Source organism: Zosterops lateralis (assembly GCF_965231275.1).
Source record: "Zosterops lateralis genome assembly, chromosome: 9".
Classification (NCBI taxonomy): Eukaryota; Metazoa; Chordata; class Aves; order Passeriformes; family Zosteropidae; genus Zosterops; species Zosterops lateralis.
In genome coordinates, this window is record NC_139769.1 from 16,482,475 (window position 1) to 16,500,729 (window position 18,255).

General features: G+C 38.7%; 1 protein-coding gene across 2 annotated transcripts; it reads left to right on the forward strand.

Moving 5' to 3' along the window:
• The first annotated feature begins 1,876 nt into the window (after nt 1-1,876).
• On the forward strand, nt 1,877-18,138 carry CDC7 (cell division cycle 7). Of its 2 annotated transcripts, none has more exons than XM_083867075.1 (12): nt 1,877-1,938; nt 3,418-3,573; nt 4,837-4,917; nt 6,813-6,948; nt 7,594-7,687; nt 7,789-7,931; nt 9,725-9,974; nt 10,522-10,617; nt 11,562-11,740; nt 12,921-13,003; nt 15,854-16,003; nt 16,987-18,138. In XM_083867075.1, exons 2-12 carry the CDS (start codon nt 3,504-3,506, stop codon nt 17,361-17,363), a joined length of 1,659 nt encoding a protein of 552 aa, XP_083723201.1. In that variant the 5' UTR covers nt 1,877-1,938; nt 3,418-3,503; the 3' UTR covers nt 17,364-18,138. The 2 variants fall into 2 exon arrangements, with proteins under 2 accessions (XP_083723201.1, XP_083723200.1); XM_083867074.1 differs by having other exon boundaries at nt 1,883-1,938; nt 3,418-3,569; nt 4,831-4,917.
• The last annotated feature ends 117 nt before the right edge of the window (nt 18,139-18,255 follow it).

Here is an 18,255-nt window from a genome sequence, read left to right on the forward strand (position 1 = left end):
AAACAATATGAGATTATACTAAAAAGCCAGTTTTTCTTGTGAGAACAAAAAGATATTAAATTGACATGATAGAGAACCAGAATCGCTGGAAGGATGGCATGAGAGAGCACAACATATTTGGATGAATAAGAAAGAAGGAAATGGAGAGGAGCTAATGATCAAGCTAGAAAAATGACCTGGGTCTAAATGAAAATCATTTTAGGTGTTGGAGCCAAAATAAATTGAGACATTGCAGGGAAAGAAACCACAGCTAGACAGGGTCTTGTTAAGAAGATCTAAAGAAAGCAGATTTCTTTCTGTGTGAAAGTACAACTGAAGTGATGAGGAGGAAGTTATGTATGGGTATGACTAACAGAGAAATGCCAATAATGGGAGCTCTATAGAAGTGGTGATTTGGTATTCCACATGAGGACAACTCCAAGGCAGGGAGGCCAAGAAAGTTGGATGAAACTCTGACCTGGCCAGGAGGCAGCAGTGCTAAGTATGCAACCTGTAAATAATCAGCCACTCTTTTGCAACTATTAACTGGCAAGTTTAATTCCTGGTTCAACAGTATTCAGAAATGGCTGTAGGTAAGATTGTCCCAAGAGGTTAATTTAGAATGATGTTGCTTGTCATTAGCACTAGGACAAACTTGCACTCAGGAATGCTTATGGTGCCCTTTGAACTTCTGGAAGATAACATGGACAAAAGAAAGAACAGAATTTGGCCTACATTATTTTGCCATTATAATTCATTTAATTAATGCTTGGTATAATCTGCTTTTTACAGTCACGCTTAACTGAAATTATTGAGCTTGCATACTTAACTTCACTAAATCTCAAGCTGCTGCACTGACTTCTTAGAGCCCTAAACAGAAAGTGCAGATGAGAACAACTGTTGAAAAGGAAAACCCACACATCAAACCAAAATCTGCTAAAACCAACAAAGCAGCTCAGCAACTCATTTCTGTACCCTCCTTCTAAAATGTGTCAGAGGAAACACAACAGAAGTGGTGGAACCTGCTTCTGCATTTAACAATTTGTTAACCTAAATACAACTTGTTATAAGGTAAAGCCAAGCTAGAACATTGCCTTGGGAATTTTGGTAACCCCAGGCTTGGTTGTTATTTACCAAGGGCTGCAGTTACAGATCTCTGTCTGAATTATGCAATAAACAAAGAGTATTGTGGTTCATATTCTAATGAACAAGAGATCTATGCATTATCAAGTGCAGTGGAGATACTCTTCAACAAGAGTAATATTCTTTTATCTTTAAAAAGAGAAGAAATATTGACCAAAAAGGGTGATAGACAACTGCTTTGGTTTCAATAAAATCCAACTACTCCAAACATATGCAAACAGTGAATGGTTCCAATAGTTCCACTAAATTTCCTAGTCCTGCTCATTGCTGCTCAGCAGTTACAGCCCAGACCAGAGCCAAGATGCAAATTTAATTCTGTATTCTGTGCGTTCCCTTTTGTTGTGCAATCAGGCAGTAAGGCAGGGCTGCTGGCCAAGCGTTTCCCCGCTATAATGGTGTAGGTGGAGCCATTCCTCGGCCTCTGGGCCATTCCACTGAATTTACAGCGGAGCTAATGAGACCGAGAACTTATTGGGGACTTGGGGTTAGATTACTTCGCAATAACCACACGTAGGAAAGGAAGTCTGAGGGGCAAATATCGTTGTAGGGGCCTTGACAACCGCGGGCAACTCCCCCCCCGGCCGGGGTCGGGCTCCGGGCGGGCACAGGGCGCTCCCCGCGCCGGCCCGGCCCCGCCCCGCCCCGCGCGCGCCACTCCGGGTCCCGCCCCCCCGGCCGGCCAATGGCAGCGCGCCCTTCCCCACGCGGGGCCGCCATTGGCCGGGGCCGCGGCTTCCGCCGAGGGCCGGGATTGGCGGCGGCGCGCGGGCGGCGAAAGGCGGCAGCAGCAAAACTCCGGCGCGCGCCGGTGTCCGCGTGAGTGCCCGTCCGCGTGCCCGCCCCCCCCTGCCCCCCCCTTCCCCCCCCTTCCCCCTCCTCACCCCCCACCCCTCACCCGCGCTCTGTCCCCCCCGGGCCCGACCCGACCCGCTCCTCTGGGGGAGCCCGTCCCGAGCACCCTCAGTGCCCGCTGTCCCCGCCGAGGCGGCTCCCTCCCCTGCCCGGCCCGAGCGGAGCTGAGCGGCGGCTCCACGCAGGCCCGTCTGCACCCCGGGAGCCCCGGGGCCGATGGGGAAGCCCGCGTTGTGCGCTCGGCCTGGGGCCGCGCTGGCGGGGGCCGTCCCATAGAGCCAGTGACGAACTCCGGGTATTCCCGCTCTTTGTGGCACTGGTGACATCAGTCACACGGTTGCATGTCGGCCCTTCCCCGTCCTGTAGCAGACACATATTTCCTATCAGTGTGTGTTAGCCTGCAGTCCTGGTGCTGCCGGTGAGGGCAGGGTGGGACACGTCTGGAACAGGCTGATCTGCCCACTCTGCAGCAGCACAGGGAGTGGTGCTACCTGTGAGAGACCAGAACCATCTCTAGTCGCGTTCCTGTAGTTTCCAAATCCCTCTCCAGCAAAGCTCCCGCAAAGAACGGGGCTCAAAAGAGGCGGCTCCTGCCTCTGTTCCCTGCTGTTACACAAGGATGACAGACTAAAGGTAGCTCAAATTCTTTAGGGACAAAGGGTATTTCTAGCTCCACAGCTGAAACAGATGGATTCTTTCATCAGGAGTTTCTCAGAATATGTTTTCCCCCGTGTGGAAAAGTTCATCCAGAACTCTGAAGGTTTGTTAAAGGAACAAGGAAGGAAGGTTTCTGGATGGAACCAGTTTTGAGTAACTGTAAGAGCTGCTGCTTCCAGGTTCACTTGTCACTGGTTGTTCTGCCCTGAGAGTCCCTGCCACTCTTTTGCTCCTGAAAAGGGAGTATCAAGGGTTTTCTGGTTGTGCAATATTAGTGGACTTTACTAGATGACAGTTTTATGTATTGTTGCCAAGATTTGGGAAGAAGCATTTCAAAATAATCATGTTTTATTTTTCTTGTGGTGGGAGGGCAATGAATAATTATGCATTTTGTTGAATTTATCTAGGAGGGAGACATCTCACATATGGAGAAGGTATTTTTTTATGTTATAATTTTTTGTTTGTTTTTCTGGCTTTCTATAGCTTTTGCAGTGTGCAGTACAGCTATTTCTGTGTACATCAGTTCCTTGCCTTTCAAAGCAAACTTCAGGGGAAAGACAATGCTTTAATGTGAATGAGGACACATGAGAGATGAAAATCAGTTGTTTTTAAGCTTACCCTTCCCCCCTCTATCCTCATTGCTTTACTGGTTTACTATTTCCCTGGAACGGTGGGTGACACTTCGTTTTAAGTAGCACAGAGGAACTCCTCAGACTCCCTAAATCTCATCTCAGGAGCTGAGTGCAGGGCTTGGAAGTGTCTTACCAGTTATGCTTGCTCCCCCAGGTGTCCAGAAGTGGCCCTCGAAGTCTTGGATTTTTTTTTACTTGAGCCTTGTTTTGTGATGGAGACGGTGTTGAAGTCTCCCTGTGATGAACAGCACCCTCAGCAGGCTGAAGACTTCCACGGGAATGTTGAGCAGAACAACAGGCTTTCAGGTATGTGCTGAAATAGGGATTGTGAACATTACATTTTGTTGTTGACATGCTGCTTCATCACTTAGGGAAATTTCAGTATTGATTATAAGCCTGTCTGTATATGATTCTGTTGTGTAAAGAATTAATGAAATGAAAACATTTGAGGTGGCTTTTGATTTTAAGTTTTTTATTCCTGCTGTTCGTGCATTACAAAACTTCAGCAACAGTAATTTGTCACAATTTGTTAAACTTACTATTTATGTATTACTGAACATGTAAGAGGATACCAGAATGAAAAAAAAGCCAGCCCTTGAGACTAAAACTGACCAGACAAGTACACAAACCCAGTATTTTGCCTTTTAACCTATAATCACCAGCTTTATCCTCCAATATCTTTAGAAGTGTTTATGTCCATAAAAACACTCTTCTTGTTTTTCTTTGTGGGAGCTGAACTAAGAATGTATGTTCTGATAGAGGTTTTGTTGGTTGTTTCTGAGTCTCTTTGTGTACCTGAGTCTCCACTTTCTGTACAGTGCTTGCTCAGGAATCCCTGATGGTCAGCCAGTTTACAGATATAAATGGATTCTGATTTTTTTTAAAAATATGTAGTCCTCTCTTCAAAAAATCCTCTAGCTTCAAAAAAAGTGAATTCTAATGTGGGGTATAGAATAATGCTTGAACAACAAGGATTTTTAAACTGAATGGAAAACAAGATTTTTTTTGAAAATAATACATTACAGCATCCTTGTTGTGCCATCTAGTGACTGCAGCATGAAGTGCAGCTGCCTTAGTGCAGAGCAAACACGGGCTTTGGTGCCAACTATTTTAAATAAAGTAACAGTGGGAAAGATTGCATTACCGATCTTAAAAATATCTAAAAAATAATTGTTTTCCTGCATTTGTGATTTGCAGCTGATGGATTTGTATCTGTGCTTACAGAAACAACTTACAGTTTTGTCTTTTGTCAAATTTCTGTTGCAAATCTCACGTAAACATTTAGTGATGAGCTGTAGGTGTCCTATGAACCAGAAGGCTTTTGCCCTCTCAGAATCGACTATGTGTCAGATAAGTAAAAAAATAATTGTTTAAATGCTGCAGCTTACAAAGGAGTGTGATGAGGAGTAACAATACCAAGAATTCACATGGTAATGTCAGCAGGATAGGATAGCTTTGTGCTGTTTTTTCCTCTTATATGTGAAGTATAATTTGTAATCTCCAAAACAGATCAGATATTGAACCAAGTAATAAAATTCCTAACTTATTTTCCCCATTCTTTCCACAGCAGGAGTAAAAAAAGATATTGAAAAACTTTATGAAGCAGTGCCACAGCTTGTAAATGTGTTCAAAATTAAGGAAAAAATTGGAGAAGGTAAACGTTTCATTTTGTCTTGCTTATTTCTTTTGGCATTTCTAACTTAAAAAGTATAAATCTAAGATCCCAATATGCACAACTTTAGCCAAATACCTTTTTTTTACTTACTACATGGTCACTGTAGGAATTGTAATATGTTGCTGAACACATAGGTGTATTAATTAGCAACATTTTCAAGAGATTTTCTTGAAAATCTGGTATATTAAAGCCTTTAAGAAAACAGCATTCCAATTTTGGCAATCAAATTTTTTTGAGGTAGATTCAAGTAAATAGTCTTAAAAATCCATTCTTTTTCTCCTTTACATGAGAAATCTACTTATATATAGCTGTGTTTTGGCATATTTCATTGGTGTTTCTTAAGTTAGCTTTATTTCCACTAAAATCTCTTCAACAGAAGTGGATGAGGAAACTGAAAGGTTGGAGCTGCTTAACTTAAAAAATGAACAATTTTTATTTTTGAAGATATACAGTATCAAATTTTAGAATGGTTGTGTTCACCTTGTCTTCAACAAGACAGTATTGCAAATACCTTAAATTAGTGTCAGGCATGGCTACAAATAGATTCAGGTACTTCTGAGTGTGGGATTTTAGCACTTTTTGAAACTTTACCCATTTAATCTCTGAAATGCTCTGTGACACTCCACACTTTCAAAACAAAAGATGGTGCCAGGAAGCTGGATTGTTTTGCATAGGTTTTGTGATGGAATTTCTGTGCAGCAGGTGAGATGCCTAAGAATTTTTATTTCAAAAACCACCCAACTACTTAAAAACCCCCAGCTCCATTCCCCACAGGAATGTAAAATCTCAAAAAAAAAAAAGAAAAAAAAGAAAAAAAAAGAAAAAAAAAAAGTGTTTTACCTATTGTAAAAAAAGATAGTGTAATTAAACAAAATTTCTGGTTATGAATAGTACTCTGATTTTACTTTTGGGAGCAAACAATGTTTTTAAAAAATACCATTTACAATTCAGCAGCTTTACGAGAAAACAAGCTTCAACTTAGTATTAGACTCTTTCATTTTAGCAGTTCTCATCACCAAAAATGATGTTTTATGTCAAATTTGGTAACCCTTGTTGCTGCAGTCAGATCTGTTGTAGGTATGGATCTATAGGTTGAGATTTTTTTTTTTATGGTTGCATGAAATATTTAGATTTTGCTGGCATTTTAATGTATGTTTGCACTCAGACTGTTGAACCAGCATGATGCAAACACGTTACTTAAAATGTAATCAAAAGTCATTTCTATTCTTTATTCATATGGAAGAACACTTCAACTTGTATGTTCAGTTAGCTCAAATTCACCTCCTAAGAGGTTTATTAGGATATCCTTAAAATTAAATGGCTGGGTAAGCTTATCATACAGTCTGCCTAGTCCCTTTCTCAAACAAGTGTATCACATTGGATGTGGTAAAATGCTCTGGGCAAATAAACAGTGAAGTTACACATCGTGTGGGAAGCCTTACTTTATAGATAAAGTACAGAATTAAGGAAAATGTAGCAATTTCAGACGTCCTTTGAATAGCACTGGCAGTGCCTTCCAGATTAGCATTATATAGTCTCCTTACATTGTAGGGAGAGCAGTTAGGTGTCAGATGAAAGTAAGCTACCTAAACAAGAAAGCAAATCAAAGGTAGGAAATTTACATTCAAAGAGCATGGTGTCCCAGGCAAGTTAGACAGTGTTATATTTGCATTTTTACTGACATAAAAAACTTGTATACAAGATCAGTATATTCAGTAGTAGGAAAAAGGAACTCGATTTTTCTCTTCTAGAATGTGCTTTTGATGTAGTATCAAGTGTACTGCAGGATTGTGAACAGTTAGATCACTTCTGTAAAAATCTGCATTGACCTAATTAAAAATGTTGAAGACAGTGTTTTTCTCCTTTGTTTACAGGTACTTTTAGTTCTGTTTACTTGGCTACAGCACAGCTACAAACAGGATATGAGGAGAAAATGGCTCTGAAACACTTGATTCCAACCAGCCACCCTCTGCGAATAGCTGCCGAACTTCAGTGCCTCACAGTGGCAGGGTACATAAACAAAAAAATTATGATTGCCATGACTAAACTGCTGAACATCATCTCACTGTTCTGTATTTATTTAAGTTTTGGCACTTGTCTTGATTTGTTTTTAACCACACACATATATACTGTTTTTATTGAGAGTAAATAACAAAAGGTGTCTTACCTGTAGTGGATCCCCTTTGCTGCTAGTCTCAGTTTGGAGGGGGTGCTCTATTTACCAGCTGAGAAATTCCATTATATATCTCTGTGGTAACAAAGTTCCAGTTCTGAAATGCTTGGAAAAAAGAATCACTTCATTAGAAAATGCGGTTTTAGGAATGAATACTTGTTGGCAGAGTGTGCTGAATAGCACCTTCTTAAAGTAGTAGGATCATGAAAGTTAGGGCCTATATTAATTGCAGTGGTAACTACAAACCACAGCCCCACAGATAATCTGCAGAGTTCTCATTCCAAACTGCAGAAATGCATTAAATGGAGTTCAAGTGGAACATAGCAGTGAGCAGCAAGAGCACAGCTACTGATTGCTGATAAGACTGCTGTCAAAATATAAATTAGAATTATAAAAGAAAGCCTGACTGAAGTTTTTAAGAACTAAAGGAAAATAAGCATCCATCTTCTGGTCTTTGTTCAGTAACATTACTTTTCTTCTAGGGGGCAAGATAATGTTATGGGAGTTAAATACTGCTTTAGGAAAAATGATCACGTTGTTATTGTTATGCCATATCTGGAGCATGAATCCTTCTTGGTGAGTCTCAGACTTTTGATATGTAGTAAAACATTTAATTAAAACCAGATGCATAATTATTCTATGATTCTATAAATCACAATGTCCAAATAATCTTTCAGGACATTTTGAATTCCCTTTCCTTTGAAGAAGTGAAGGAATACATGTTTAATCTGTTTAAAGCACTGAGGCGCATTCATCACTTTGGTATCGTTCACCGTGACGTCAAGCCCAGCAACTTCCTCTACAACAGGCAGCTGAAAAAGTGAGTCTGGCCATACTGTGATCTCATCTGGGGATGTGTGCCTTGGCAGAACACAGTCAATTAAGCTTTTAGGCTTCTTTCCTTCCAGCTGCATAATGTGCTTAAATAATAAAGCTAAAAACGTGGGGGTTTATTTGTAAAATTTTTCTTTCTCTGTTACAGGACTTAAGAAGGGAAAGTTTTTTGGTTTTTTTTACTTAATGTAATATCTGCTTCATAGAGTAACAAATACCTGCTAAAATGAAGATTTTACCAATGAGTAAAAGTACTACATTTTCAAATAAGAATGAGAAGAATAAAATATGGGGCTTTTTATCATAGAGTAACAAATACCTGCTAAAATGAAGATTTTACCAATGAGTAAAAGTACTACATTTTCAAATAAGAATGAGAAGAATAAAATATGGGGCTTTTTAAAATAAGGATGTTAAATGTAATTTGTGCATAGAATGATCCTTGTACATTTTTAATAGTGGATAGAGTAAAACTTATACACATAAGATAGCTGGCTTTGGCCTGTTTTCACCTTATATTGAATTAATATTTATAACTAGTAGGGTTGGCTCTTTTGCCTGCAAGTTACAAAATTTAAAGATTTTAAAAAGTGAGGTACTGCTTCTTTGTGAAAAGCTGAAATGGACAGAACGCTTCAGTGCTAGCAGTCCTATAGCTGTATTTGTTAGCATTGTGCTTGTACAGTTGAGACACTGGGGTGTTGGAGTGTGTCCAAAGGAAAGCACTAAGAAGAGGTTGTAGTAGGATGCACATCCCCAAGTAAAAAGTGATGACAGGAAATGTCCTCAAGTTGCACCAGGGAAGGTTTAGGTTCGATATTAAAAAAAGGTTTATCCAGCATTGGCATGGGCTGCCCAGGGGAGTGGTTGAATCACCATCCCTAGAGGAATTTAAAAGACCTGTAGATCCAGCACTTAGGGACATGGTATTGTGGGACTTGGGAGAGGAGGGTTAACAGTTGGACTTGATTTTCCACCCTAGATGTTTCTGTGATTCTATGCAGTGGAAGTTTGTACGGAAGATTTGATTGTGTTTTGCCAAACCGCAGGCAAAAAAATTCGAGATATACTGATCTTTTTTGTTTTAATCTGTCAAAATGAATATGTACTGTCATTTTGGTCTTCCAGCATTTGTTTGAGCCTTAATCTCTACTTTGCATTTAGAGGCGTGAAGTTGAGTTTGAGACCCAGGGACAGATGGATTGTCTCTGTACTGATTGTAGCAAAAAATAATTCTTTTAGAGACAGATCTGGAGTGTGAACTAATGTAGTCTTACCTGTTTGAAGACTAAAGTAAATTCCAGTAGTATTTGCCAGAAGTCTGTCAAACCTTAAAAGCCTGCTGATCTTGTCTGTCTTCACTGCTTTCTTTGTCCTCTGCCTTGGGAATCTCGCAAGAGTCACCACTTGTACATGACTGCTGGCTGAATATTCAGGGCTGTAGAATTAGAAGAACTTCAAAAAGGAGTTGCTGGAAATATTTTTTTTAACACCTTTGGAGGAAGGATGCACTTGAGAAGCTTTTGGGACAAGAAACAATGAACAATGGTATAGGGTAAAAACATTGAGGGGATAGGTAAGATGGGACAGTAGCAGGAGAAGGAAGAAAAGAGGACTGATGCTGGCAACAGTACAGATAAGCAACATTGGATCAAATGCGAAAGAAAGATAAAATAGTAATGAACAGTAAATTCATTAGTAGTTGTAATATAAGTTACATAATTATAAATGATTAATAAGTAGTTTGTGACTCCTGATTCTGAATTTGTGTCTTTTCAGGTATGCCTTGGTAGATTTTGGCTTGGCACAAGGAACCCCTGATACGAAAATTGAGCTGCTTAAAACTGCCCACTCTGAAGACCAGCAGGGAAGTTGCTTGCAAACTAATCCCATTGTGGCCTTGGGAAATGGGGTTTCTGTCAGTGTCACAGCACCTAAACAGATAGCTCAACAGTCAGCCTCAAAAGCAGCCGATAGAAGGTCCAGCTCACTTTCAAAAGTCCAGATGAAACAAGGAAGAGGAGGAAAGGTTCTCAGTCTCTTTCATCAAAACTGTTGTATATGTTTAACGTGTTCCTTCATCCAACAGGGGGCGATGCAGTACTTGCACAGAAGCTGAGCCTGCACAGCATCACAGTGTTCTTATCTAAGGAGCTATTTCAACATAACTATTGGCTTCATCATTATCTGTTAGATGTAATACAGTGCTGAAGGCTGTATAAAACTGTAGCATGGGTTACTATTTAGACAGCCTTAAATCCTTTTTTAGAGACATGGATGGTGAAACTCCTCCCCAAGCCAATAATTGTTCACCTATGTTTAGTTACTATTGCATAACAAATGCAGTACAGACTACACTGAGATTGTCTTGGGGCACTTCAGAGCTGTGATTCGTTTTATAAACATGTTTGCTGTTCTGTCTAGACCATGTTTCTTCATCCACAGTAAACTGATGCCTGAAAATTACTTGCATGCAGCTGTTCTTGTTTTATGACACTCCACACTTTTTTTTGAACTATCATTACCCAGATGCCTGTTAAACAGGATCCTTATTGTCCTTTTTGTTGGTATTGTAGGAGGACTCTGTGCACCATTCTGTCCAGCGCTCTGTCTTTGGAGAGAGGAATTTCAATGTCTATAGCTCCACATACCAGGAGAACTCAAGCACAAAAGTAAGAAGTATTGACTCATCAGCAGGATCAATTTGCTGCATATTTGAAAAATTATAGAACTGGTTATTCTATAAGACTGAGCACTGCTCCAGAATGCTATGGAACTAAAAGGTTTTGAGCAGATTGTTAAATGTGTCTTTCCTGAAAGGCACAAAGAATTTTTCATTTCTGTTTCAATCCCTTTTGAAGCTCTTAAACAACGAGTTCTGTAGCTGTCTCCCTAGCTGATCTTTTTTTCCTATACATCCATCTGTGCAACTAATCATAGAATCACAAAATAAACTGAGTTGGAAGGGACCCTTGAGGATCATCAAGTCCAACTCCTGGCCCTGCACAGGGCACCCCAAGAGTCACACCCTGTGCCTGAGAGTCCAAATGCATCTTGAGCTCTGCCAGGCTGGTGCTGTGACCACTGCCCTGGAGAGCCTGTTCCAGTGCTCAACCACCCCCTACTTACCTTGTGAAATTCTTTTAAAAGTTATTTTGCAATTGAAGCTGAGGATAAAATTTGTAACTATTTTTTTGTAATTAGTATTTAATATGACAAGGGGGAAACACCAACTAAATTAGAGGGTTTGGTTTATAGTGGTTTTTTTTTTTTTGTAGTGTCTGTGTTGCTGTAGCATTTCATATTCTTTTTTTCTTATTGTCATGTTGAGCCAAAAAAAGCTTGAAACACTATACTAACTTGAAAAATACTTGTCTTGTAGCTTCAGAATATCTAATATATATTGGTTTTTTGGTAAACACTGAAAATGTCTTCTAAAGGGGAGGGGGAGAAAATCACGCTATCTAGAAAGTTCCAGTGTCTGTTTTATAGTATTTTTGATACTGTAAAAGAGGTTTTCTGCACCTGTTAAGTCAGTATTTTAGGAACTGTCCTATCTGTATGTAAAGAGAAACTTCTTAAATGTGTCACCTTCTCTAAAATATTTTCATTGCAGCTCATAAAACAATCAAAGGTGATAGATGTTTCATCTAGGAAGTTAGTAACAAAGAAGAAGATTGTTTCTACCAAAACTGTGAGCAATGGGGCAGCCAGGAAAGCTGCCAGTGCTTGCTCTTTAAACCTGCCCTGTGACTGTTATGCAACGGACAGAGTTTGCAGTGTTTGCCTTTCAAGGTAATTTGCTTTGATAATGTTGTAAAATTGTCTGCTCTGCTGTCAAGCAAAGTCAGAAACTTAGATTTACTAGACTGCTGATTTAGTAAGTGAAAGATAGCATTTATCTCTGCAGCCCTTAAAACACTGAGTATGCTCTTTTTAAACAAGAATAGTTCATGGAATTCATGGATTAGTTCACTGCTATCTGCAGCTAAAAAGATTCACTGGTAATTATTTTCTTATTGCTGTGTTTATTCACCTACATGTGTTGTAGAAAATCACTTGAGTTAATTACCACACTTAAAAAAGTGTTCTAAATTCTGTCATTTAGTAGTTATCTAATAGGTCTAAATTATGCCAACAGTTGGGATTCTGGAAATCATGAAATGTCGAAAAGAAAGCATAACTGTTTTGTATTTGTTTATCTAAAAAATTAATAGAATCAACATTTTGGGTTGGAAGGAACCTTAAGGTCATCTTGTTCCAAAACCCCTGCAATGGGCAGAGGCAACTCCCACTAGACCAGGTTGCTCTGAGCTGCATCCTTACCTGGCCTTGAGCACAGCCAGGGATGGGCATCCACAGCTGCTCTGGGCAACCTGTTCCAGTGCCTCATGTTGGACAATCTTGGTAGCTCAGTTAACTACCTGCAGAGGGATGGAGTTTTTGATTATTATCTACTATTGCCTTTTATCCACACATGGTTTTTCAAATAATGATAACCTTGTACCTTTTAGTTAATTTAACAAAAAGTAGATTCTTGGCAACACTCAGTGACCCTTAATTTGCTCTGGACTAACACAAAGCCATAGCATCTACATTCAAGAATCTCATATGCTTTTTGCCTTGGGTTAATTAGCCTCAACTTCAAAGTTTCCCATGAAAATAACCCTTTAATAAAAATGACACTCCTCTTAGATGAAACTAAGAAAAGGTCATTGTGAGTTAAGTATGCAATAAGTATTTCTCTGGTATTATGTGCTAGATAATAAAATATAATAGATAATATGGCTATTATGTGTGTCTCTTAGGATTTCATGCTAGGTAGGATGCTTCAAACCTCTGTAAAACTTGAATAAAGCAGGGTTAGTTTGTTTACACATCTTACACAAGTATTTTCTAAAAATAATATTAAATATTATTAGATTTAGAACTTATCAAGTTTTATATTCTTAATATATTTGTCTCTTATTACAAGGCGTCAGCAAGTGGCTCCCAGGGCAGGAACACCTGGATTCAGAGCACCAGAAGTATTAACAAAGTGCCCCACTCAGACCACAGGTACTGCCTAACAGACTCAAACAAATTACTTTTTTCACCTTTCCATCCTTCTCATTTTTGCATATTTCGTTGTCTTTTTTATGGGAGGATTTTTTAACTTGTGAAATTCATTTTTCATCCCTTCTAATGATTTTCAAGTGTTTCCTGATTTTAATTAGAAGTTTATTATTCAGAGAAAGATGAATTCAGGAATATTTTTCCTGTGTTTGAAACCTGAATGTGTCTTTATTAATTTGGAGGTAGGCCATGTGTAGGAATAGAATACAATATATTTTAAAAGAAAAACAATTTTTAAATTAAGTTTCGTGGCTTATTTGTTCAAGAAAAATCTTGAATAAATTTTTGGGAGAGAGGATATTGTTTAGCCTTTTCTAGGCAGGTTGTAACATATGCTGCCATAGCAGGCATAATTAATGGTGTAATTGCTAATGTGTTCTAGGAAGTATTTAATGACTTTTATCAGATTTTTTCTTTTTGCTAATGTTGTAATGGTCTGTAAATGTTGTAATTTTTTAAACAATTTTTTTATTTCCCTGTGTTAAAATATAGTTAATAAGATGCAGAGGTTTGGGTAAATATTGGGGCAGGGCAGAGGGATGGTTAATGCATTAGCTGGTGCAACCAAGATGGGAGAGGATGGAGAACCAATAGAAGCAGTTACCCATTAAACATTTGGCATATGACCAAGAGTTCTCATTTACAAAAAAATACAAATGTCCTCAAAAATTCAATTTAAAATATAAACTGAATATTTATATTCAATTAAATTTTTTTTTCTGAATAACTTTTGAGAAAGCTGTCAATTTTCAGTAAAATATGTATATACACTCAAAATAGAATTAATACATTTGATCATCTTATGCCTAGGTAGCTTACTGCAGTTTGAAACAACATCTGTCCTGTGGGTATGACTGAGGTTTCAAATGCATGGCAGCTTGTTTGGAGTTCTTGTTCCTGTGCTGTAACAGCCAGCTATATGGGCTAGCAGTCATCCAGAAATCCAGGACAAGCTTTGACACTCTCTGAATCTGTCTAGACAGAACAGAGGCAGAAAGAAGACATACCTGGGGAATCTTGGACACAAGCTGGTGTTAAACACCATTTCAGATGGTTCTCTTTTCTCTAGGGTAATGAAGAGCAGGATTACAAAAAGTGAATCTGGACACCCTTGGGTGTGGCACAGGCATCCCTTGCCTGAGTCAGTGGTGCTGAGCTCCTGCAGTATGTCAACAAAGGCCTTAATTAGAAATGGGTAGACTAATACTAATATTTGTGATATCATGTTTTATTTGAACTAGCAAGTATTACTGTCCACTTTCATCTGGGGCTGCTGGAGTGACCTCCTTGTATTCCTGCCTGTCTTACTCCTAGTTTTGGCCTCTGTGCTGAGACCATGTTACTGGCTGAATATATATATTCAGAGCTACTATAGCACATCTGACCCAGTTCACAGTGCTGGGAGTACAACCTAAACTCCAAATTGAGGCTACACAGGTCCAGTTACACTTTCCCTTGGTTTTTCCCTCTGTTCCCCTTTCCTCACTGGCTGGGTAACAGTAGACAAAAGGAGAGGGAGGGATCATGTTTTTGATGTCATTCCACAAGATCTTGCACTCTGCTGATGATCACAGTTCTATGACAATTGTGGGGCCAGGATTTACTGCCCACTCAGATGTATAATGCCTTTTCATTTCAGCTCGAGTTACATAATTAAACCTTGTCAAAGGCCTTGACCTTGATTACTCCAGCTTACCCAACCACGTCCTCAGGGGGATGCACAGCCCCTCAAAGAGACAGCATTACTATATCACTGTTGGAAAGATGATATTAACACTTTTTTACAGGAACTGTGCAGAAGGCAGAAAACCTTTCCACTGTAAGATGTGCCAAATTATAAACTTGGATTTTTATTTTTTTTAATAAAAGACACAAAATCTGGTTTTGCAACTAAACTTAACCTAATACTTTTTTTTTTTCAAATCAAAGTCCTGTGCCAAGAACGTTTCTAATTAAAATGTCCATATTAATTACTGCCTATTTTGCTACTCACTTTTTTGAATAGTACTAAGATTAAAATGTCTCTATTTCCCAACTGTTAATTTTTTCTTCAGACTTTGAGGTCCTTCAAATTCCCTCCTTCACTTTCCTTGCCATCTCTCAAAATGCACCTTAGTGAGCCAAAAAAATTATGGCAGACAGGTATTCTTGTAACTTCTAGATGGAAGTTTCCATCAGGCTTTGGCCTCTATCCCCAGAGTACTCTCTGTACTCTTCATAACACAATGCAAGTGATGAATAACTTTGAACTATTACAGTTTTTAAACTGCCTATCTTGTCAAGTGAGTTCATATTAGAGAGGAACAGAGTTCATAATAGGATAAATTTCTTAGTGTTGCCTACCTATGCCAGCCAACCTCAATTCCTCAAAAATACTTTCATGAGCATTTGTGAGTTCTTTTTTATTTATGACCCTTATATATGGTTATCTTCATGTGACAAAGCTGAATATGTATCAAACCTGCCATTTCATTTGCCCCCTCTCATCTTCGCAGGTAAAACAACTTCAAACATTGTCTTGGTTCTTTTTTAAGTTTAACAAGTTAATGGAATTACTCATATGAAAAACAGTTCCTCTGCATCAAAATAGGAAGTTATTCTTCAATGTAATTACAGTAATTTCCACTCTTGTATGAAGTATTATGTATGTGACCAAAGTCAAGAAGTACTTCAGAACATAACTTTTGCTTGATAGAAACTTTTCAGATCATAATTTCTTTTTAAAAAAAGTTGAGATTTTGTTTGTGATGAAATTATGAGTTTAGTTGTTAATAAATTTGCTTTCCTTTGCAGCAATAGACATGTGGTCTGCAGGAATCATATTCCTTTCTCTACTCAGTGGACGGTATCCATTTTTCAAAGCAAGTGATGATTTAACTGCTTTGGCACAAATCATGACAGTTCGTGGATCCAGAGAAACCATTCAGGCTGCTAGAACTTTTGGTATGCAAACCTTAATTATGGGGGAAGGGGGAAATGTTACTTGATGCTCTGATTTACAATCAATGATTTTTTTTTTTTTTTTTTTTTTTGTATAAATACATTTTTAGCTTTGAGAGTAATTTTGGAAGTAAATCACACTTTTTGTATGTCTATATTGACAAACTTTTAAGACAATTTTGTGTTTTTCTGTCTTTTACAATGTGTGTATGGGGTGCTTTATGTCATAGTTTTCCCAACCTGTCTACTGCCTTTCCCTAAGTCAGGGCTACTTGAGGTGAAATATGCCAACTAAATGTTTCCTACTGGCATTTGGTTAGAATTCTTGAGACAGTGTTTCTATTCCTACAAAATTTGGCCTGGAGGCTTAAGTCAATATGACTTAATATTTAAATGATGTAAACCTTGCTTTTCCCCTCACCCCTTCCCCTAAAAGGCCTAGTAAAACAAACAAACAAACATGCTGAAAACCCAAAAACCCAATACCCAACAGCTGAGCTGGCCTGTTTAAAATAGACACAATCACCACAAAACACAAAATATCCAAATAACCATTCCCCTAATTGTTTGCAGGCTAAATGCTGCAGCACTTGCTACCTGAATGTGTAACTGCCAGCATCAGTTTTCATCCTCCATACAGAGGTGTAAAAATCAGGGCATTTAATTGTCTTCACTTCTGTTAAAAAAACAGTGAAATGCAAAAAGTTGGTGTACAGAGTGGCTGACAACCTGACACTACTTAACTTCACATAACCCAAAGCTCTTTGTTCTGAGCAGAACTGAATTGATGACCCCTTCTGACTTTCAGGGGCTGCTGTTGTAATGCAGGGCTAGTGTGGGGGGTGGATTTGGTTCTTTGATAGATTTGAGATGTTTTTCTTTCATGCTGGTTCTACTTTGAGACATGAAGTTTCTCTGAAACAAAAGTTACAGTTCTATAGGAAATATAATAAAAAGTGGCTTCCTGTACAACTTCTTTCCCCTAGGAAAATCAGTTGTGTGTACCCAAGTTGTCCCAACTCAAAACCTACGAACTCTCTGTGAAAAGCTGAGAGGAACAAATAGCAGCTGTAAGAGATCTCAGGGAGAAGGGCCCAGCAGATCTGAAAACAACACAGCTTTGCCAGTTGCAGAAGGCAAACCCTGTGCTCCCGAGACACTTGGAAAACAAGTTCAACACTTACAGAGTTTTCAGGAAGGTGACGGTGCTTTGGAAATGAAGGCAACTGACATAAAAGGATGGGATCAAATTCCTGATGAAGCATATGACCTACTTGATAAGCTACTAGACTTAAACCCTGCAACAAGAATAACTGCAAAAGAGGCTTTGCTGCATCCTTTTTTTAAAGACATAAAACTCTGAGAAGATAACTTACTCTGTTATTCCTTTCATATGTTTTGTGTGGAAATGGAATACTGAGGCAGTTTTACCTTGTTGCCCTCAACATTTACACTCATTGAAATAACATCACACTGTGCTCTGAACTACTGAAATTTCGTCTTGTACAGTTAGACTGCAAATGTCAGTTTAAGAAATACTTGCAGATGCAAAAGTTACATAAACATCACTAACATGGTCTTGTCCTAAGAGGATTATTAACTTCCAAGAGGTTATTGCTGTGCATACCTGTTCTCTAAGAAAGTTAACTTTGATCAAAAACAACAAAGAAAAAAGAGTTTCATAAGCTCTATGCTTAATTCTCGAGATATTCCCTTAAATTTACAAGTTTGCCTTAAGGTAAGACTGAAATAAGAAAGTGTTTAAGAGACTTTTTGCTGTACTTGCATATCTCTGCTTTGTTCCTGTTTAGTATGTGGGGGACTGAAAATGAAACAAAGTGCATGCATTTTGTTCAGACTATTTTCAGAGAACAGTGCTACTTAGGGAGTGTTGCTAGAGGAAAGGCCAGGTGCTGAAGGTTAAATCATCAAAAGAAAAACATAATTTTTAAAAGCACATTTTTGTTCCTGTCTGGCCTTTCCTACTTAGGCAATAGTAATAAATGCAGTCACTCATTTTGCATAGCCCATGTTTCCTTAGTGCCATGGGTAACTGTCAATATTCCGCAGTTGCTGCCTTCAGGATGTCTTGGCTGCAAGGCATAGGTTTGATTTGTGTTATGGAAACTTGATTTCTTAAAAAATACCTGTTCAATAAATGATTTGGTTTTATAACTTCAGAAGCTTGTCTAGAGACGCTTCTATAAAAGTCAGGTAAGGTTTTCCTGTGGGATGTTTCTGTTCAGGGAGTCTTG